The sequence below is a fragment of the Chlorocebus sabaeus genome, chromosome 25 (assembly GCF_047675955.1).
Source record: "Chlorocebus sabaeus isolate Y175 chromosome 25, mChlSab1.0.hap1, whole genome shotgun sequence".
NCBI lineage: Eukaryota > Metazoa > Chordata > Mammalia > Primates > Cercopithecidae > Chlorocebus > Chlorocebus sabaeus.
In genome coordinates, this window is record NC_132928.1 from 14,871,489 (window position 1) to 14,894,937 (window position 23,449).

At 38.9% G+C, this 23,449-nt stretch overlaps 1 protein-coding gene across 2 annotated transcripts in view; it reads right to left on the reverse strand.

The window, feature by feature from the left end:
• Nucleotides 1–12,254: 12,254 nt before the first annotated feature.
• CENPF (centromere protein F) overlaps nt 12,255–23,449 on the reverse strand; it is a 58,886-nt gene continuing 47,691 nt past the window's right edge. For both annotated transcript variants that reach the window (XM_007988456.3, XM_037985563.2), the window contains 4 exons: nt 21,664–21,826; nt 19,696–20,172; nt 18,083–18,261; nt 12,255–13,234 (listed from right to left, as the gene is read on the reverse strand). In XM_007988456.3, the coding sequence (XP_007986647.3) occupies nt 13,031–13,234; nt 18,083–18,261; nt 19,696–20,172; nt 21,664–21,826 (1,023 nt within the window). In that variant the 3' untranslated portion in view covers nt 12,255–13,030. The remainder of the gene's footprint in view (nt 13,235–18,082; nt 18,262–19,695; nt 20,173–21,663; nt 21,827–23,449) is intronic.

Here is a 23,449-nt window from a genome sequence, read left to right on the forward strand (position 1 = left end):
GAGGAGGAGGGTGAAGAGTGGAGGGAAAATGAGGCCATCTCTTAATGATAAATGATGAGATCATTTTTTGTGTTTATTTTTCTATATTTCCCAAATTTTCCCTTTTAAATACTAATTACTTGCATGATAAAAAATTAAAAGGAGAATTCATATTTAAAATATCAATATATAGAATAAAGAGATTAAACAGGTGTTTGAGTCACGACAAAATGTTGAAATAATGGGTGAATTATTTTATTCACACATTTTAAAAAATATTTTTAATTTGCCTACAATGAATATGTATGTGAATAAGTTTTGTTTTTAGTTAGTTTGCTTTGTTTGGTAGAAAGTCAAAGCCATACTTGGGTTCAACAACAAATAAGTCAGCCTGGTCAGGAACAGATGAGTCATAGGTCCAGGCCAAGAGAAAGAGAAAATAAAAGGGAGCAGGACAGCAGCAGAGAACCAGCATCCAAATGTCACATGCGGATGGCCTTCATAGCTGAGCCACCACCCTGTTGACATAAGAGCCAGTTCCTGGATGACTGTAGCCCTCCAGCCTGCAGAGAATAAACTGAGAGGAGTTTCTCAGAGAAGGGAAAACGGGGTACACAGAAAGTTAACATGTTCTAGAGTCCAACTTTTATATGAAATTTGGCTTCCCTGCCTCTAGCTTTATTTTCTAATGAATGTTTGATTCCTATGGAGTAGATCTCATAGGTAACTGCTGCAATCACATGAAGATTTTAGTTTTCAGCATCACTTAAGGAATTATGAATCTTTGTATTAGTGAGGATTAGTTTTGGCTTCTGAAAAGAAAACAAAATAACCTTCAAACAAGAAAGAAATTTAGTCCATAGTTAGGAGGTCCAGGGCTCCGCAAAGCCACCTGGGATCCACCCTCCTTCCATTTCTCTGTTCTCCCACATACAGAGTGTAGCTCTCTTTCTCCTGGCCTAAGTTGGAGTTGCAGTCACCATATCTATATATTAGAAGCACAATGGATGACAAACAGAAGAAAACCATGTCCCCTCTCTTTAAGATTTCCCAGGAGTCCCAAAAAACAATTTTGCTTATATATTATTGGTCAGAACTTAATCACATGAGCTTACCTATTTGCAAAGGAAACTGAGAAAAATTTTTAATAAAGGCAGTAATATGCTCAGACAAAACGTGGAGTTCTGCTGATGAAAGAGGAGGAAGAAGAAGAAGAGGAAGAAGAAGAAGAAGGAGGAGGAGGAGGAAAGGAGGAAGGGGGAGGGGGAGGGAGGGGAAGGAGGGAGGGGAGGAGGAAGGAAAAGGAGGAGGGAGGGGAGGAGGGAAGAGGGGGAAGGAGGAGGGAGGAGGAGGAGAGGAGGAGGGAGGGGAAGGGAGGAGGAGGAAGAATGACTGTTGGGAACAACTAGCAGTTACTTACATAAGCTTTGATACAAAATATCTCTTTGAACATTTAAATAAGGAATAATGTATTTATAAAGCAGGTTGTGGAGATAGAAGAGTGAAATCAAAGGTAATTCAGAAGAATTCTGCCCAGAAAAGTAGCAGAGAAGGGATATGGAAATAGGAAAATTAGATGAGGAAGACTTTGAAGGTTAAAGAGAGAAATAATACTTTCTATTTTAAGGTGACTACAGGTCATTTTTCTTGGTCCTTTAGGGATTATCTGCATCTTTTGACTTTCCTCCTAGTTGTTTCCTAGCCTTTGGAATAGAATAAAGATAGAATGAAGAGCGTAATAGAGAAACTTCTTTTAGAAAATTAAGTAGTACTAGGGTGGAAGAATCCAAACAAGGTCCAAGGCAATACTGGAAAACATCGCTGGTCAAAAATGTGGTGGCAGAAGATAAAACTATTAGGTTAGAGTTTGGGTTGAATTAATCTGATTTTCAGTTCAAAGCTAACCTCTTTAAATAAGCTGAGGGGTTTTTTTTCTGTGCCCAGAAAATAGGTGAGAGTAGAAAGAAATCCAAGGAGAATGATGCAGTGGCCTCCATGTGTCCGTAGTAGTAAAATAAGGGCCTTAACAGGAAATAGCTGTTAGATTGAGGTCCAACGTCTTCCCTTCCCGGTCTGCAATTAGCAGTTCTCTGCAAGACAATCAAACTTCCAGTTCTTGAGCTGAAACTGGAACAGACCAAATGCTTCTTTATTTGGGACAGGCATATCTCACCCCAACCTTGCTTTCCTTTCTTACCCACACAGTGCCTCCTCTTCCCATCTACTCAGTGCTCCTCCTTCCCGCCTTGTTTTGTGTTTTATTTCTTTCCTCATTGATCATCTCTCAGCTCTTCCTCACCCATCACCATTCATAGATTATCATTCATAGATTATGACCATTCGAAGATTATCACCACCATTCATTGATTATCAATTACTCGTGAAATGGATATGGTATCAAAGCAGACCAATCTTTAAGAAAGAAAAAAAAAATCCTGGCTTGTTTACCTTAATCAGTTTTATTTTATTTTGGAGACTAGAAACCAGTTAAAGTGGGAATTTAATACAGAAAACTGGAAGGCAGAGACTTCTTTAAAATGTTCATCTTTTTCAGACATTAAAAAGGTAACCATAAGCAAAGCTCAGAGGAAACCCTGGTAAACAGCTATCTCAACAGACCATGTGGTAAAGATCTTAAAGTTAGTTTAGTTTTGTTTGTTTGTTTGTTTGTTTTTTGAGATGGAGTCTCGCTCTGTTGCCCAGGCTAGAGTGCAGTGGTGTGATCTCAGCTCACTACAACCACTGCCTCCCAGGTTCAAGAGATTCTCCTGCCTCAGCCTCCCAAGTAGCTGGGATTAGAGGCGTGCGCCACCATGCCCAGCTAATTTTTGTATTTTTAGTAGAAATGGGGTTTCACCGTGTTGGTTAGGCTGGTCTCAAACTCCTGACCTCACGTAATCCGCCCGCCTCGGCCTCCCAAAGTGCTGAGATTACAGGCATGAGCCACCACACCCAGCCTGGAAGTTAGTTTTTATATATTGATATATCCACCAACATTGCCAAGCCCTTACTTATTCTAGTAATTTGAAGGTAAACTCTTTTGGATTTTCTATGTAAATAATTCTATCAACTGTGATTTATAAAGGCTTTTTTTCCAACCCCTATATCTGATTTTTTAAAAAATGCTTTTGATGTATTTTGTGATTATCATAGAGTTCTGATTTCTTTATAAGGTTAATAAATTTCCTTTCTATTCCTAGTTTGCTAGAAGTTTTTACCACAAGTGAACATTGAAACTTATCAAATCCTTTCTTGGTACCTGCTAAGATGATCATATGGGGTTTCTTTTATCATTTATTAGGTGAATGGTCTCAGTAGATTTTTTTGTTTTGTTGGTTTGTAATAAGCCAAGCTTGTGTTTCTGGGATAAATCCAATTTGATCAGAAAAAAAATAAAATAAAATAAAGACCATACGGTAAAGACCTTTCTCTACGGATGTGTCGTGAAAAGTTACACTAGAAGACCCTGTTCTCACTATTGATATTATGGATAAAAATAATATTTTTTTGAGTTGGGGTGGGTTGATAACAATATTTTTTTCTATTTTCTGAGTTCTCTGTTACTATTATATTGACCAAAATGATACTTTGCTTTTCCAATGAACACTGCAGAGACTCTTCATTTGTATTTCTACTTGATCTTCAGTAGAAATACAATTAAATACTACCCTTTAATACCTTACTGTTAAATTTCTCTCCAAAGCCCAATCTTTCTGTAAGTGGTTAGTTATTTCTAAAATAATATGGTAGGGCCCATCCACTGCTATTTAAAGGGCATACTAAGCAATCAAATGGAAAGGTCAATATTCATCCTCTGATTTTCCCCTGGTTTTCATAAGTTGAATCTAATTCAAGTAAGTTTTATGCATAAAGGAAAGGAGTCTGGAAGAAGAAAAGAGGAGGTCTTATGGAATCAACTTACATGCCCATGAATGGTGGACTGGATAAAGAAAATGTGGTATATATACAGCATGGAATACTACACAGTCATAAAAACAAACTAAATCACGTTCTTCGCATCAGCATGGATAGAGCTGGAAGCCATTCTTTTAAGCCAACTAATACAGGAACAGAAAACCAAACAGCACATGTTCTGACTTATAAGTGGGAAGTAAACATTGAGTACACATGGACACAAAGAAGGGAACAACAGACATCAGGGCTTACCTGAGGATGGAGGGTGGGAAGTGAATGAGGATCGAAAAACTGCCTATGCTTATTACCTGGGTAACAAAATAATCCGTACACCAAATCCCATCCCCGCACCATGCAATTTACCTGCGTAACAAACCTGCACACGTACCCTTGAACTAAAACAAAAGTAAGAAAAAAAAAAAAAAAAGAAAAGAGGAGGTCTTAAAATTCTAACAGGCTTTATTCAAAGATATGTTTTAAAAACTTAAAGCCCAAATTGTGTAAAAGGCATACACTGCTGTGTTTGAAAACTACTAAAAAGAAGCCCTGGGATGCATGAAGAAGCTGGCTTTTAGCATGGACTTTGGTTTGGGGAGAAGTCTGGCGAGGGAAGGAAAGGTTCTGTGATGCTGCCGTTATAAACACTGGGCATTCGTACTTTATGTGTCAGTCTTCATGACTATCCCATTAACATGTGCACACATATATCTCTCCGAGCTAGCAATCTGATCATGGTTTCCCTACTAATAGGGACTAGTATATCCCCTGGTCTTGAAGGCAGGGTAGAGTAGAGAACTATTCCACCTGCAGGAAACTCAAGATCTAATTTTCTTAATGTCATCAAAACTTAGTACTCCTTCCAATGCCACAAATGATCATTTCTAGAAAAGAAAATGTGCAAATAAGTATTCACATTGACTGGCCATATGTTCTATTTCTTAAAAAGTACCATTCTGGGCAGCTGGCATATAGGTTTTAGGACATGGTATGGGGTGTAGAAAAAACTATTTCCCAGTTAAGATCTCAATTTCTTCATCTTCAAAGTGATAAGAAAAACCTAGATAATTAAACCATATTGTTATAATAGAAGTATGAACACTCCAAAAGTCATTTAAGATTTTGGATTTTTGGTTATTATAATTTAAATTATGTGATGTTTAGGAAAATCACAATAGGCAGAATAATGAATTGCCTAGTTTGAATCAAGTTTGAATCAAGAGGCATTGGAAAATTGTATACTGTCTTCATCTATTGCCCTGTGTAACTCAGTCCATTTCAGAGGGTAAAATTAGGTTTCAGACAGGTGCCTTGTACCAATCTAAGTAGAATTGCTTTTCAGGAAAGACTTGGAGAAATTAAGATCATTAAGCAACTAGGTTTTCAAGGACTCTCTTGTTCAGTAGCAGGCCAAACTCAAAGAAAACGTAAAGAGAGTAGATGTTGACTAACAAAAAATCTGAAAACAGGATTTGCAATTGGATCAGGAAGTTTGTGAGTGAAGTAACAGGATTTCCTACTGGAAGTTGCTTTAGAAAATAGCTTTTCATTTTCTGACATGACAAGCCCAAGGTTGGTTCAGAAGCTTAGCAAAGTTATCAAGGATCCAGTTACTTCCCATCTTTCTGACCTAGCATCCTCAGTGTCTTGGAAATGCCTCATTTCTAGTCTAAAATTAGTCAATGTAAGGTGGTTATCATAACCAATCACTGGCAAAAGACAATGGGATTACCATAATTGGCTTGTGCTAATTATCCTTTCCTGGGAATGGGTCCATATTCCCTGAGCAAACTGCTGCCCAACCCAATAGTGGGGTTCTACTGACAAGAAAGAAGGCAGAAGTGACCGTTGGATAGGCAATCACCGTCTCTGCCACAGCAACAAAAAAATTTCTGTCTGGGCACAATTAAAAAATAGTTGAACTTGGTTTAAAAAACATCTCTTCATTGACTGCAATCTACACCAGATTTGGGAAATCAGTATGAGATGCTTCCAAACCAACATATTCTCTTCTTAAATGAGTTTATGACAATCTCAAGGGGGAAATAATCTAATTTTGCTACACATGTTGGAACAAGATTTAGGATGTAACTTGGGCTTCTGGTTTTCATATGAACAGATTGGTAGGCAGAATTTGCAGTAAATCTCAATAAGAACTTCTTTTAAATTCTAGGAATGATGGGTATCCTCCATCTATTTGTCTTGCCATTAAAATAGGCTATATGCAAGTCCCTGAACATCTGCTGTTTCTATATGGACTGAGCCTCTGATGGTCTCATAGGTTGAATGTCCAGTCTCTGAAAAAACTAGTTGGGCAGGGCCAAGATGTAGCTCAAGGATATGGTCAAGGCTTGGCTTTTCTGGAAGGAAAATCGTCTCCACACTCACCACACCTATTTACAAACCAGAGCATTGGCACTTCATTCCTTCCCCACCTGTTTATGGTTCCAAGGAAAGTGACCACCATGCTTCTGTGTAGGCATACAATGTAGGCTGTGCATAAATAGCACAGAGGGAACAAAGCATTGTGGGTGAACACAGGGCACCCTCATGACCCTCTGCTGGTCTAAATCCAAGAAGATGACCGTTAAAACAACAAACAGATGGTATCCAGGACAAATAACACCCTCATGTGAACTGCCCAAGGAGTCAGGGTCTAGCAGGAGGGAGTGGGCACCCGGCCAGCAAATGCTCTGTTAGATAACACAGCTGTGATTTCAACACCAAGAGGATCTGTTCACATTTAAAACTCAGAAATATCCCAATGTTTCGCTAGAAAGTCTGTAACTATAGAAAGCTGCTCATTTTTCCACTCTTGCAAAAGCAGTGTTGGAGAAAACAAAAGTAGGAGAAGCGAAATTTCTTATTATTACAACAGTGTAATTTTTGCTAGGAACCTGGATGCCAAATCAAAAGGTTAAATGAAGCAAATTTTCCTTAGGCGTGGAGTTGACCGAAGCCCTAATAGGAGGAAACTTCCCCTATTGAGCTCAGAATTGGGTTTTGAAAAGAACCTGCCAGGCTGGTAGTTTTCCTCCTAGATCAAATCCCTTTACTCTCTCCAGGGAATGTGTACGGTCATATATGAAGAACTTTGTGCTGCGGTCCAAGACTAGAGCCCTCAGTTTGGTTTTGACACAAACTTAACCTCATTGGGTCCCTTCTTAAATTAGGACCCACTTGACAGGATTATTAAATATCAAATGAGATAAAGCATTTGAAATGTCAAGCATTTGGTTTGGCAAATAGGGTATTTTTATACATTATTCTCTGGTCATCCTCAAGACATCCTAGAAAAGGAGGAATAACAAAGTATAGTAATCTTATTCATCTGCCACCATCTTTGAACTGAGGGGATGGAGGCTGGTGGAAATTTTGGGGGCTGGAAGTCAACTTGCAAGTCAACAAAAGTGTATGAAGCTTGGCGATGTGTATTTCCTTGTGATTTTCTAAAACATCAAAATGTTAAGTAGTTTAACAAACCACTTAAATTTACACACACAAATACACCAACATTACATAAAACTGGCATTTCCTGCAGCATTAGAATCAACATAAAAACTATCACTTTCCCTTTCAGACTGGGAGCAGCTGCTGGTCTAGAAATGTGGTGGACAGGACTCTACATCTCGATTTCTCCATCCTGAGACTGCCAAACCATTCCTGGCCAGTACCACAAAATGGAAAGTGAAGAGTGGGATACATTGGGAAGACAGTTGAGGGGTAAAAAATTGAGTTTATGGCAACTTCGTTCTTAAACTACACTTTTCCAAAGAAACAATGTTATCAATGAAGGTTCCGTATGGTTGAAATAAACTTAATTGTCATTTTAACATAGTAAGAGCTAACTTGGCTTCCTGGGCTTAAACTTAGGCACAACTTAAAATGTTGTTTCTACAAGGAAATGTATTCTGAGTTCCAAACAACTAGTTTATATTTGCACTTCAGGAGCACAACCCATTTGTAAATAAAATTGTAGTGATTGTTTTCTTCAGATATTTTAAATGACCCAAGCAAACAAAAGCTAAAATCCTGTGAATGGTTCATTTGCAAGATCATTAATTGAATGATATGTGCAAATCTATAGTGATTAAACTCATTTGCAAAATAAGCATTATGGTATTGACATTAGTGAAGATTTCAGATCAGAACTTGACCTGAAAGAAATTATGTGTAATTATCTCTGTACAGAATAACCAACATTCTTTTGAGTGTAAAATCATAAGTGTAAAGTATTAACAAATTAATCATCATGACAACTCCAAGAGGTATTACTATGTATATCCAATTTTAACAATAAAGAAACTGAGGCCAGGCGTGGTGGCTCATGCCTGTAATCCCAGCAGTTTGGTAGGACAAGGCAGATGGATCAACTGAGGCCAGGAGTTCAAGACCAGCCTGGCCAATATGGTGAAACCCCATCTCTACTAAAAATACAAAAATTAGCCTGGCATGGTGGTGCACTCCTGTAGTCCCAGCTACTAGGGAGGCTGAGGCAGGAGAATCGCTTGAACCCAGGAGATGGAGGTTACAGTGAGCCAAGATTGCACTACTGCACTCCAGCCTGGGCAACAGAGCAAGACTCTGTCTCAAAATAAAAAAAAAAATGGAAAGAAAGAAAGAAACTGAGGTACAGAGAACTAAGTAATTTGTCCAAGGTCAAATGGGACCCCAAGGCATTTTGACACCTTTCACTTTTAATGTCTACATTATATTAAACATTTGTATTTGAAATATTTTGCATTTGGTTTTCCAAACCAAACTTCTTTAAATATATAACTTCCACTTTTTAGATACAGGCAGTACATGTGCAGGTTTGCTACATGGGTGTATCTCATAAATGCTGAGGTTTGGGGTATGACCGATCCCATCATCAAAGTAGTGAGCATAGCACCCAATAGTTTTTCAGCTCTTGGTCCCTCCTTTCTCCTTCCCCCATCTAGTAGTCCTCAGTGCCTATTGTTCCCATCTTTATGTCCATGTGTACCCAATATTTAGCTCCAAAGTAAAAGTAAGAACCTGTGGTATTTGGTTTCCTGAATTAATTTGCTTAGGATAATGACCTCCAGTTGTATCCATGTTGCTGCAAAGTACATGATTTAATTTTTATTTATGGCATCATAGTATTCCGTGGGGTATATGTAGCATATTTTCTTTATCCAGTCCACTATTGATGGGCACCTAGGTTGATTCCATGTCTTTGCTATTGTGAATAGTGCTGTAATGAATATAGGAGTGCATTTGTCTTTTTGGCAGAATGATTTATCTGCCTTTGGGTATACACCCAGTAATGGGATTGCTGGGTAGAATGGTAGTTCTATTTCAAGTTATTTGAGAAATCTCCAAACCACTTTCCAGAGTGGCTGAATTAATTTGCATTCCCACCATCACTGTATAGGCATTCCCTTTTTACCACAACCTTGCCAGCATGTTAATTTTTGATGTTTTAATAATACCCATTCTGACTGGTGTGAGATGGTGTCTTATTGTGGTTTTGATTTGTATTTCTCTGATGATTGGTGATGTTGAGCATTTTTTCATGTTTGTTGGTCACCTGTATGTCTCCTTTTGAGAAGTGTCTGTTCATGCCCACTTTTTAATGGGGTTTCTTTGTTGAATTGCCAAAAAAGACTCTTTGAAAGGATTTACCTCTACATAAATAATGCTTATGTATTCAGTTAGTAGACAACTTTTAGTTAGTAGACAACTTTTAGCAGTTAAAATGTATAGCTAGTCCCATTTTACATTTTTGAAATTAAATGTAAGGTAACCCAGATCAGATGCAGACAGCCTAGATATCTTCATTGCCATTGCACATAGAAAGTGGAAAAGCTACTTAATATCCCCTGAAAATCTATACTATCAGAATTATCCTGGAAAAGCCTGCTTCCAGAGAAGTGGCAGGATAAACAAGAAAGAGAATGGGCTTTGTATTTGCAAAGCTGAGGTCGAAACTCAACTCGGCTACTTCCTGGGCCAAATACTCTAAGCCTATTTTATCTTCTGTTTGATGAGGATAATCTTCATTTTGCAAGGTTGCAGGGAGACACACAATTATCATTAAGCAAGATCTCCCCAGGCCTATGAGTGAGAAGTTTGACCTCTGTCTCTTACCTCACAAAGGTAAAAGCTTCAGCACACATGAAAATACCTTGTAAAATTTGAGACTTTCCATCCAGTATTTTAAGTAGTTGAGCCAAAGCTAAAGTGAGTAGTACCATTAGATATATAGCTGGGCCTGCGGGTAGGATGGCAGATTGAGGTCCGACTTTTCAAATGAGAACAGCCAGGCTCTTCTGAAGCACTCAAGGCTCTCTTCTCTCCTCAGTGAATTAGCATACAACCCCTTCCCCTTCAAAGAGAAGACAGCTTATGTGAACAGAAGCGGGAGAGCACCTAACTCTCAACTACCAAGTGGTAGTTAACAATTTTAGGTACTTACTGTCCTCTTCAAAAATAATGGTATCCCCCTCCTTAACTACAGAAGAGAAATATGAAAAACATGCTAATGATCAGTGCAACTTCTGACTGTGGTGCAATAAACCTATGGCTTACAAGAACTCATCAGTTTATTTACTATTTAACTTTCTTTCATGACATACTGCCCACAGCCTGAAGGATTCTGGAAGAACCTGGAAATTCTAAAATAACAATTGGTGTTGAGTCATGCTAAAAGAAGTTAGAAACGTTTGCAGACTCAAACCAGTTGGAAGGTGGAAGAGGTCTCCCCTCCTTGAGTTAGGGGTCCCCAGGAAGAAGTGCCCTGACTTCTTCCTAGGTGCAAACAAATCTGTGAAAATTTAGTAGTCCCAACAAAATAAATAAACTGGGATCAAATGAGAAAAACCACAAATAAATCTCAAAGAATGCAAGTGAGAGGGTGAGGGGAGGAGTGTCTCAAGAAATAGAAATCGGGCTACATTTAAAGTTTGGTTTCTATTTCTTTCTTATTGAAGATGCAGTCCCCTTAGACTACCAGCAACTCCCAACAACACAAAGGTCCATTTCAGCTCTTATACAACATTTACGGTAAAAGAATCATCTCAACCAAGCTCCTCATTGTACAGATGAGAATCTGATTCCCAGATCTCTGAACTTGATTCATTTTCCCATATGATTTGTCAGCAGGGATCTCACTCATGACTCAACTGGTTTATAAAGTACTTCAAATTTGGAACAGTAGCATGTTTACTTTTCATCCCCTATGCAGCTCAGCTCATAGCAGAACAAGTATTGTTATCTTGAGGAAAAGAATGATGTCCTGGCTGTCCACTTACGAGATTTTGAACAATTCTCTACAATTATAAAAATGGTCGAGACCAGCCTGGCCAGCATGATGAAACTCCATCTCTACTAAAAATACAAAAAAATTAGCCAGGCGTGGTGGCACATGCCTGTAGTCCCAACTACCTGGGAGGCTGAAGCAGGAGAATGGCGTGAACCCGGGAGGCAGAGTTTGCAGTGAGCCGAGATCATGCCACTGCACTCCAGCCTAGCGACAGAGCAAGACTCCGTATCAAAAAAAAAAAAAAAGGCAAGTATCCAAGTAACAAGAGCAGCAACTATGGCACACCTAGGAAAAAACGAAGAGATGCTTTCAAGGACCCATGACGCTACCCAGCAAAGCCTACTCAGTGGAATCTTCCAGTCGCTGGAGACAGCCAATAAAGCTGATGGCTTAATCCCAACAATGTCTGCTCGGGGTCATGACGCCCTTGAGCACATGGTGGCCCTGGGATGATTTATGGTGAGGATATTGCACCAGACCTCAACCCCAAGCAACTGAAGAAACAAGAGGAAAGTCAGGATATCACTTTCAGCTGATGAATACTAAGTAGCTTAATATTATTGAAGCATTATCCAACAACAGAGGCCACCTTGCAAAGGACAACTTTTAAATATAAATGATGGTGCTTATCAAGGTTTGTGCATCAATCTGGACTGAAAGCCAGGAACAAATGATCTTTTGCTAGCGCATGTCCTGGGAAACTTTTTTACCCTGATTCAAGGATGTAAGAACTTGTTCAAATGTTTTTGGATCTGACATGGCTCATAATGCCTGCATGCTTTCAAAACTCTGTTATCATCAATAAGCTAGTAAACACCACATACCTGTATCCTTGATGATGTGGTTTAATGGGGACACAGAATGTAGGAGGCACTGGGCTGGACGTCTTATATTCCCACATACTCCTTATGACCCATATTCCAAATTGTGTCTTTTAATACAACTAAATATGCTAGGATCGTTTGTTTAAAGATCTGTATCATTTGTTCAAACATTTTTACTTGTATAAGAGGCTGCTGTAGTTAGCAAGAAATAGTACCAATATTCGTAATACCTTTACCCTTAGGAATCACTCTTACAGAAAACAAAGGTGACTATTTTATTAGAAAACAAAGGCTACATGTTAATACATCACCAGATACGAGAATGCATACCAAAGAGCTGTAAAAAATTGGTCTAAAAACAGAAAAAAGCACAATGACAGACACATGGTATAGCACACCTCTAGGAACCCTGCAGCCCTAATTGGAAATAAATACATACCCACACACACATATGTACAGATTACATAAGCAAAGATGTCTAAAACAGATTTCAACAGAAAGATAAACACTCCTACATGTATATGTGTGCACATTCTCCTTAAAAACACATAACACGCTTTTCCTTCATTTTACTCAGCTCTGAGAAATTCCTGATCCAAAACTATTCCATGCCTAATACTACAGATACAATATCATAAAGCAAAAGTCTACATTTTCCTAGGAGCTGTTAATTGGAAGTATAAAATGTGTTCTGCATTTTTTTGGTGTAAAATCCACATACAAAGACATTGTTATATAGTGCTTGTCATTTTAATTGCAACATATTACCAAAAAGCTTTATACACATAGCTTTATACTATTTACATTACAGTAGAGGAATGTCAATGCTAATAGGTCATCAGTGCTTCCAAACTTTTTCAATACTTACACATGGGAGATCTAAACAGTACAATATATTCAAGACTTCTAAGGAATTGTTTTCTCCTCACTGATAAAGCTCTCCCTGGCTAAAGAAAAGTCCCTGTAGGCAGAGCCTTATCTATCCAATGACTGGCGCCTCCCAGGGGTACTGACACACACAGTGTCTTCACTGGACCTTACAGTTGTCACTGCCCTTGGGCTCCAGTCCAGCTTTGGGGTTGGGGGCGAGTCGGCCTCGCTTGACCCTCAGGCCCTCTCTGGGGCTGTCAGTCGGACTTCTCTCAGGAAGATTATTGACCAGGAGAGATTTCGTGGTAGGTTCTCGGAGGATGGTATCTGAATCCACTGGGCTCTGCTGAGCAACCTTGACCTGCAACACAAACATCTCTGTTAGAGGTTCAATCACACTCACATTTCCACAACATGAAAAATAAAGCACTATGTCACTAAGTTTTAAATTAAGTTCTTCTTCTCTAGGAGTTATATATAATTGTAGTATTTCCTCTTCCCTGAGAACAGGCCCCACCTAACAGACAAGTCAGGAGGATATCAGGGACAATTTCTAACTAAAGTCATCAGACTTCCCAAGGCACCTCTGATGGCAAAGACTATGCCCTATTTACCTACGTATCTCTAGTGCCCACAACATGCTTGACCACATGGTACACGTCCAATGAATTCCTAAGTGAAAAACCTGCCTCCGTTGTCCTAACTAGCCATTTCTGTTGTTTAAAACAAGTATAACCCAAATGAGTAAATACTACCTCCACAGGGTGGAAAATTTTAAAATGACTGAGGACCTGTTCAGGGTATTTTAATCATTCTCCCTTTGTGGCTGGTTGTTTCCATATTGAATTTGGACTAGAGCAGAAGGACAGCTATCTAACAATAAAGTCCAGAAGAATAAATCCCCTCTCAAACATCCTGCCTTTTAAGAGAAAAAGATATCTCAGAAAATTTGAGACTTTAAGTAGACGAGAGAGTGAGGTAACTGGTGAGTGAAGATTTGTTGAAATTGGGTCAGGCTGAGTGGCTCACATCTATAATCCCAGCTACTCAGGAGGCTGAGGCAGGAGGATCGCTTGAGCCCAGGAGTTTGAGGCCACAGCGAGCCGCAACAGTGACACTGCACTCCAGCCAGGGGGACACAGCAAGATTTAAAAAAAAAAAAAAAAAAAAGAAAAAAAAAAAAAAATTGAAATTTATATAGCAGTGAAAAAAGATATAGGGTCAAAAAAGAGAAAAAAGAGCAAGAAAAATGAAGTATAGGAAAGCTTCACCTAACCAAAGTTAAGGGCAAGAGTGGAAGATTCAAATAGGAAGATTTTTCAAAGAGAAAGGAGAAGGGCCTCTTGCACAATGGACACAAGGATCTGTGTCCAGCACAGATGCTGAGAAGTAACTACGTGACAGACACTCCCTCAGCAACTGACTTCCAGGGATCTCCTTCTGATGCAAGAAGAAAAGGGAATGAAAATTATTTTCCCATTTATATTCTTTCCATAGGAAGCATGTGGCTTGAAAAAGGCAGTTAAATACTTTTCATTACATGAAACATAGTAAATCCGGCCAACAGATCAAATCCCAGGAAAGCTCACTTCTCCCTCAGAGTGTGTCCAGGACACTGAAAAGACGCAGCCTTGGAAGGTCAGGACTTAATGGAAAATTACCAGCCATGGAAAGTTGAAGGAAAAAAATAAAACAGAGTTTTGCTGGTACTTTTTTTTTTTTTTTCCAAAGAGAAATAGTGATTCCAAAGACAAGGTTTCCCTGGAACCCACCAGATGTACAAGAAACAAATCTGTAGATTTGCCATTTAAAAAGAGAAAGAGAGACAGATACTCCATAGGAAATAGGAAGTTTGAGCCTGTAAGACTCTTTATCCCAATCAAATGGCTAATGTCCACTCTTTTTGGCTTCTCCCCTCTAGACTCAATTTCTTTTTTTTTTTTTTTTTTTTTGAGACGGAGTCTTGCTCTGTCACCCGGGCTGGAGTGCAGTGGCCGGATCTCAGCTCACTGCAAGCTCCGCCTCCCGGGTTTACGCCATTCTCCTGCCTCAGCCTCCCGAGTAGTGGGGACTACAGGTGCCCGCCACCTCGCCCGGCTAGTTTTTTGTGTTTTTTTTTTTTAGTAGAGACGGGGTTTCACTGTGTTAGCCAGGATGGTCTCGATTTCTGATACTGAAGACACTGTAGTTGTGATCAGAATTTAAACTGTGGATTTGACTCTCCTGTTGGTTAGTTAACTTCAGAATGGTCTCTAACCAGACAAAGTCAAATTCACCAAGTATTTAATCTATTAAGACAGTACATCCTCCTAGAATAACACAAAGGAGGGAAAAAAATAGTGCATGCATGCATACTCTAATTGTCTTATAAATGATTCTGCAGTTGCAATAGGGAGAGGGCAAATATGCAGATAGTTCAGTGAAAATGACCCTCACAAGTAGGAAAAAAATCAAGACCCCCACAAAACTAACATCCACCATTCATGATGGGCTCTACAGCTTACTGGCCGGTCCTCCGGGAACTGATCTCAAAGCCCAGGTTCAGGAGATCAGGTCTACGATTGCTGTCTCCCTTGTTCCCAACAAACGAGGGGTTCCTGAGCTTATCCATCCCAGTGACATAATAGAGAATGATCCTTACCTAATGTGCATTTTGCCCATTTTTTCCCCTTTGAACTTGTCAGATGTCACTAAAGGTCTTGCTAAACGACCTAGGAAACTAACTGTCTCTCATCACCCAGCCAGTCACCTCAAAGGAGAACTCACAACCCTGAGTTTCTAAGCAACCGCTTTGGGAAATAATACCTTGTTCTAGATTTTTAAAACTAAGTGATGAAATACGCTTAACAGATGAGGCAGCAAGCATTTTACAGGGCGACTCAGAGAAAGCTGAATTAAATTAAAAATTACTGGGCTAGGTTTTGAAGAGTTTGAATCTAATCATGAAGTCTCTTACAACTGCTCTCAAAAGAGCCCCCTCCACATTTGCAAGTGCACAACATTGCTTAGCAATTCATAACTGTTGGTGCCTACTGAACGCCATGTAGTTAACGCACTGAACAAAATCTGCGGAAACCATGGTTACTACTCCCTACTCAGCAGATTCAACAGCAGTGAGGAGAGCAGGCCCCCTAGCGTGCAAAGCTCTTTTTCCTAGATAGTAAGTCTGAATGCCACATGCAAACTGCTTTTACCCTCAGCTCTTCACAAAAGAAAAAAAAATGACTCGTGATGATTTCATAAGACCATTTCCTAGCATGCCTTTATAAACATCTATTAATGCAATCACTTCAGGACATTCACAGTTCCATTCATTCAGTGAATATTTGTTGAATGTCAGACACTGCATTAGACATAAACTACAGGTGTAATCAGTAACCTCACAGAACTCAGATTGCAAACCAGAAGACAGATATTTAAACAAGAGATTACAATAAAGTGAGTTACCTAAAAAGAGTGGAGGCACAGAGTACCAGCTGTATGTCATGGTTTTCTGTTCTAAGAGAGTCAGACAAATACTTCATTTGATCTCCATAAGTGTGAGACAAATAGGAATGGATGTTACTTTTTACTGAGGTTTGGGAAAGGGTGGCTCCCAGTCGCCCTTCTAAGAAAATGGCATGGCCCATATCAGGACCCTAAACCTGACTCCTCCTGTATCCAGTATCCAGTGGATACCTTATAGTTGACAGCTTTGGACAAGTTTGGTAGCTCCACTGTTTAGAGGCACTAGTTGCTTAAAGGAGAAGCTGTTCTCATGTTCATTGGAAAGTCAGTACATTCAGTATATTAAATATATATTCTCCAGTATATACTTCAGTATTTTGTTGTTGGCAGCATGCAAAAGTTAAATCCAAACGTGAGTGAGAGAGAGAATTTGGTAGGGGAGGGGAGAAAAAAATTGCACAAAATGGTAGAATATTTCTAATAAGAGTAACAAATGGGTCCACTTCAGTGAAAGAAAATCTCAGATCATTCTTCTTCATACTTGAATAAAAATTTTATTATAATGTATTTATTATAATCATAATGTATATTATTCATTACTAAGTATAACTCCTTAATGCTTATAGCTCTTATACATCAACAAAAACAAATTTGTAAACCTGTTGTTGTGATGTTCGGATTAAGAGATCTAAATATATTGTACTCTTTAGATCGCCCACATGTAACCACCAATGTGTTCATATTTGGTATCCCAAATCCTAAGAACGTGTTTGCTTACTTATGAATTATCACATTACACAAATAGGGGTTATTACACTTTCAAAGCTTTGTTTTCTGGTTCAAGGTTATCAGATCGCATACTTGATCAAACTCTGACAAGTGAGCAATCAAGGTAAAATCACAGACTGTTCAAACTCTTTGAAGTTATTCCAGCAACTTCCAAAAATATTCCCCTAGTCCCCAGTCTGACAAACACTGGTATCGTAGAGAGATCAAGACTGTGGAGTTGAGAGGAAGCAGGTGTTCACACTGGGAGGTTAAATCTTTATGAGTCTCACGATTTTCACTCTTTTACAATACCACTTACTGTGAGAGTTCAATAAAATGAGAAAGATAAATAAAATGCATATACTATGCATACTTAAATGGTAGCTGCTGGTATGGATCATAGTAACAGGAATAAAGATCTGTTAAGCAAATATTCCCTATGCTCTACATAACATCTTCTGGGACGTTGTAGGGTGCACAGAGGTCACTAAGATCCTGTTGATCCTCAACAATCAAAATAGAGAAAGAAATCCATAAACAGAGTTCCTTTCGTTAGATATCTATTGAAATATGCGCTTCCTTTTTTAAAAGAAAGTAAAGGATTAATAAAAACAATAAAAAATTCGCAGCTGGGGGCAGGTAAGTGAGAGTAAAGTTTGAAACTAATACCAGTGGCAAAAAGGAAAATTACCTCTTCAAATCCTTCATCAGTAACACCTGAAACTTTCTTAGAAATCCACCGAGTTTTTAATGTAACAATGCCATTTTCCATCAAACGACGTATAAATGGCCTGTTGACTCAAGCATGAGATCATGTACCCTGATACTGTAATGTTCACCCGGTCACTTGCTCACTACTGACTGACACCACACCAAGAAGGTCAGACTTTTTGAAAGGGCTCCTGAATCAGGGGGTGCAGTGTCCAATCCTCACCCAGGTAATACTGCAATTTTCTGGATCTCAAACAGCAGATGGATATTGACGGTAGTTTACCTTTTGTGATCTGCTGCCACCAGCTGTTGGTTTGGAGGACTCTGCAAGATTTTCTTTGCCGAGACTCAGTGGGGATAGCGCTAACTTCTGTGCAGCCAGGCGGGGGCTGGTCCGGGTTGCCATGGTTGTTCTCCGCAGGATATATGGGCTAGTCTTTCCTGTCGGGATGTCAGCAAACCCTAAGGGCAAAAAAGCTAACTGTCAGCACTGCTAGGTCCAATTCTATCTACAATGGAAAAGATATTCATTAGGTGGTTTTAACAAGGATAATGTAAACTCCAAAAAATACTTTGTCCTAGCCACTTTGGTCAATGGATTACACTTCACAGTTGCTCTGGGAGTCACCAAATTGAATCAAGTAACAAACAGGTTTTTTCTCATTAGAAACAGAAAATAACAATGAGAAAAGAAGGGGAAAATAATACTACACAGAAGAAGTTTTTTCTGCTTCTATCTTCTACATGGATGTTTTACTTTGCATTTTTCTAAGATCTAAAGAATGCCAGCAGGCCTTATTGTAAAATTGGGTTGGGGGGAAAAGGAGAGTACAATGGAAAAATAAAATATATATATAAAAGAAAGGCAAGTGCTTGTTTAAAGGGAGAAAATGTAAAATGGTAACAGCTACTTCAGGCGAGCACTCTCATGTAGGTGGGAGGAGAGAAACTGACCTTCCTAAAGGTGACTTCACACTCACTGGCGTTGTCTCTTTCCACAGAAGGAAGTGACATGACTTTTGATGACCCAGGAAAGAAAGTCAATTCCAGGGATACTAAGAGTTAATGTATCAACACACACTCCAGAACTGCATTCAGGGCTAACTAAAGCAGCATTTGTTTTTGTTTTTCACACTTTAACTACATATAAAAATTACCAGTGAGAAATAGATAACGATTTTGGGGCTAGAGTTACTCAGAACAATGCTTTTCAAACCATCTATGGCAAAGAATCAGTTTAGATATTTGGGGGCGGAAGGGGGTCAAAGAATTTCCAATCTGCTGTGGAATAACATTTTTGTATAATGTAATGAGAACAAATCAATAGAAAAAATGATATGTGCTTGGATGTTACAAAAATATCAAGTTGCTATGAACATTTCTAAAGTCCTACTTAATTACAATACATTGTTTCATTCAGGAACCAATAACAAACAGTTCCTAGACTGGCACCAGTCCTTGGGCCAGACTTGGGAGAAAACCAAGTTTAAAAAAACAAAACAAAGTGTAGTCAGTGGTTCCAGCCAGGGGGCCAGCATCACAAGGTGGACCCTCTAGCTCACCTGCTAGCTAGGTCAGACATGACCAAAGGGTAGGAAACCCTGAAGGGCATCCTTGATTTAATGATTTTTTTCAGCATTCAAATAACAAATTCTAAACAGATTTTAGACAGTCATTTTACCAATCTACCAGCTCTTTTGTTAATATGACACAAATAATGAGATCCCAGAGGAAAATATATGCCTCATCCATTTAAAAGCAGACTATTGTTTATGAACATCAATGAGATTATTGCACAATAATGTAAAAAAGCAAATACTTTTGTCTTTTTATATGTGAACCATTACATGGAATTTCAAAAGAACACAAATAATTTTGTTTTAAAATTAGGCATACCTTTCTTTACAACTTCTGGAAGTCCCTCTGGCTCAAACTCAGTACCTTCTGTGTCTTCTGCAGGGTGAATACCACTCATGACTGCTTTCTTGCTTTTTTTAGAAAAGGTCTCTGGGGTAGAAGGTGTTGGTCCTCTACCATTCTCCCATATCCCACTGGACCTTTGCCTCTTGCCTGAAGCTTTTTTCTGGCCAGATGATAACCTCTTTTCAGCAGCAGAAAGGATTGGAGATGGTCCTGGAACAACTGGATCTAGCAAAGGAGACCCTCGGGTATCTGGTTTAGATTGCTGTGAACAGAGATGGGCCACTTGTGTCTCTAACATCTCTTTAGCTTTCTCTAACTTTTCATGGCTTATAAGCAAGGAACAGTACTTATCCAAGTATTCGTCTGCCTCCTTGGTTTTTTCTTCAAGAGCCTCTTTCAGTTCTTTGATCTCAGTTGTTAATTCATCTACCTTGGTATCCATAACAGTACCTGTCCAAAGTAAGCAACACATCATGTGTGACTTGATGCTTCTCTAGTTAACAATGGGCATCGTGAAGCAGATAATCTTGGACGTGTTCTTCCTTTGATTTTTTTGAAGAGGTAGGGGAGATACATCAGTATATGTTCTTATAGTTCAACTCTTGTTTGGGAGGTATCATATCACATCAAGGTAGATATTCTAGTCCTGTGACATTCCTTGGGACAGCTTAAATAAAACCCACCAAAATCTCAAACTCGTATTTCAGTCAACTCACTAAACTTTCTCGTAGCGCCAGTTATGTGCAATCAAATAAATCCATTTTTTACATCCTTATTTTCCCTAGTCCATTCTGTCTACCATAAGTGGATGAACAGAAGTCAGTAAAGATTATGAAGCTTCTGTTGTATGGCTTTGGGAGACAAGATTCTAACAAATGATCAGGCAAATTCCAAAAAACCTCTGAAAGTATTTGAAGACAAGGCAGGGTCTGACGAACAAGGGTTTAGGGGAACACTATAAAGGTGGGAATCTTGGTCAACTTGTAGCTGCCATGGGTGTTATTAAATCCATTAGAAAAATCCCCTGAAGCCCCAATCTACCCTTAGCACTGCCGTGCTACAGACCAGGGAAGCCAGTCAGATTATGCTTGTCATCATCTATCCACACAGTAAGCACATGGCACTCCAGGGGCATAAGTGGATAAAAGTGACAATGAGAGTTATCATTTCTTTCCTTTTCTATTTTCCCACACAACTAAAAATATGTCTCCCACCCTCACCTGTTCCCTTTAGTTGACCCATACAATGGACTGAGGATAACCAGAATCAGCTATTTATAAATTACCAAAGCCAACTCTGATGCCACTCTTTTGACAAAGAAACCACGCAGCTGAACATCAACATGAAAAACTCTTCTTAGAACGGCTCATGAGCAAAAAGTACCACCAGGTTTTTTTTGCATGTTTTATAGAACAGAAGATGCAATAATTCTGTTTCAAAATGGCTTCATTCAGGTCAGGCATGGTGGCTCCCGCCTGTAATCCCAGCACTTTGGGAGGCCGAGGTGGGCACATTGCTTGAGCCTAGAAATTCAAGACCAGCCTGGGCAACATGGAAAAACCTTGTCTCTACAAAAAATACAAAAATTAGTCGGGCGTAGTGGCGCCTGCCTACATAGCTCCAGCTACTCGGGAGGCTGAGGTGAGAGGATCCCTTGGAGGTCGAGGCGCCATGAGCCATAATGGCACCACTGCACTCCCATCTGGGTGACACAGCAAGATCCTGTCTCAAAACCAAAACAAAAAAAAGCTTCATTCTGAGTTCTATAATGATCCCAAGATAAGCACAAAATTCAGAAATTGAAAAATAGATTAATAGTAAAAAATCAGCACTCAGTAATAGAACACAGCACTAAAAATAGTTCCTAACCACGCACACCATGTGTTATTCCACTATTGGAAAAGAGTGCTGGCTAGTTGATGTGCCCCAGTTAACACCCACCTGTTTTCTGCTTCTCCTGTGCAGCTTGAAGTTTAGATAGTTCTTTCTGCAGTATCTCCTTTTCCTCTTCCAGTTGTTTACAGGATTTGATCAACAACTTTATTTTCCCCTGGGCACGTTCATTTTCCTTCTTCAACTGATTTACATATTTCAGATTGTCCATCTACAAAATGAAAGTAATTCCATTTAAAAACTTGAATTTCTTTTTATAAGTATATGGAAAAATAATTATGATATAAGATTCATGTATTGTAAATTTAAGAATTATTAGATTCAATACAAAACATCTAAAGATGCGCAAAACCATTCACCTTCTCTACTCAGTTTCCTAAGTCTCCCCAGCTGAGAATGTGGTTTTGTCATTCTCTTTCTTAGTATCACAAGTATAAACTATGGTTCCTGAGATGTCTATACTAAGTGCCCATTATGTCTATATTTATCCAGTGGGAATCACACTGGATTACTGGGCAGGGGAGACAAGGAACACATTCTTGGTGGGTCCAAAATTCTCAATGAGAGAATTGTGTTCCCATTTGTAATCGCACTGTTACAGTTTCAATACCTGCCTTGGTATTTGTTTTAGCTATACCACGTGAAGGCCAAATGATATTAGAGCTCACTATACAAATTTAAACTGTATTATGGCTTGAGTAGAAAGACAAAAGAATGGTGGGAGAATTGTGTCCTCATATACTTCTCAGTGGTACAAGTTCACATTCTTATTCACAATTCCCAAATCAAAAAAAGAGCTATGAAAATGATTTAGAGGCAAAACCCAACCTGAACAGATATAAAGGTGTTTACAGTCTTTATTAATTAATTTATTTATTTATTTTTAAGACAAAATCTCCCTCTGTCACCTAGACTGGAGTGCAGTGGCACCATCATGGCTCACTGCATGACCTCCTGGGCTCAAGCAATCCTCCCACTTCAGTCTCCCACGTATCTGGGACTATAGGTACGTGCTATCACAACCATTTTTTTTTTCTTTTAGAGATAGGGTCTCACTATGTTGCCCAGGCTGGTCTCAAATTCCTGGCCTCAAGTGATCCTCCTGCCCTGGTCCCCCAAATTGCTGGGATTCTAGGCATGAGTCATCACACCTGGCCCAGTATGTATAGCCTCTATTTATCCTGCCTTGTGAGACTATCCACACATTTTGCTGCAGAAATATGAATTTGATTATGCAATATTATAGCAGATCCCACTAGGATATTATATATGGCATATGCATTATATTACATAATATATTTTAAAATGCAGAATTCCAAAACCATCTGATATGGCATCGTGAATTTCCAAAGGACGACCAAACAGCAGCAGGAGGAGGAAGAGGAATGGGGATGGGGGATGGAGAAGAACCCAGTACCATATTCGTATTGCAAGTAGTTGTTAGAGCTTGGATCTCATCTTTGTATATTTCATCTTGAAATTATTTATTAGTAATGATGCAGTAAACCTTACCCTTTCAGAACCTGCTATTTCTGATTCCAATCACAAATGAATTAAAGACCCATTTAATTCTATTTCAACAGTACTACTTATTTCTATTATTAAGCCCAGCATCTCATTTTGTACCAGAAGAACATCATTAATTATTAACGTGATTTTGAATTTTACTACTTTGTATTTAATTGGCAAATTTCATTTACCTTGATAGTTGTATGAGAGCCATAAACATAATAAATATATACCTAGTTTTCTGTTTGTATATATTCAATTAATGTCAAAATTTTAAAAATATAATCGTCTTCTAAGTAAAACCTTTGCTGGAAGATATTTATTA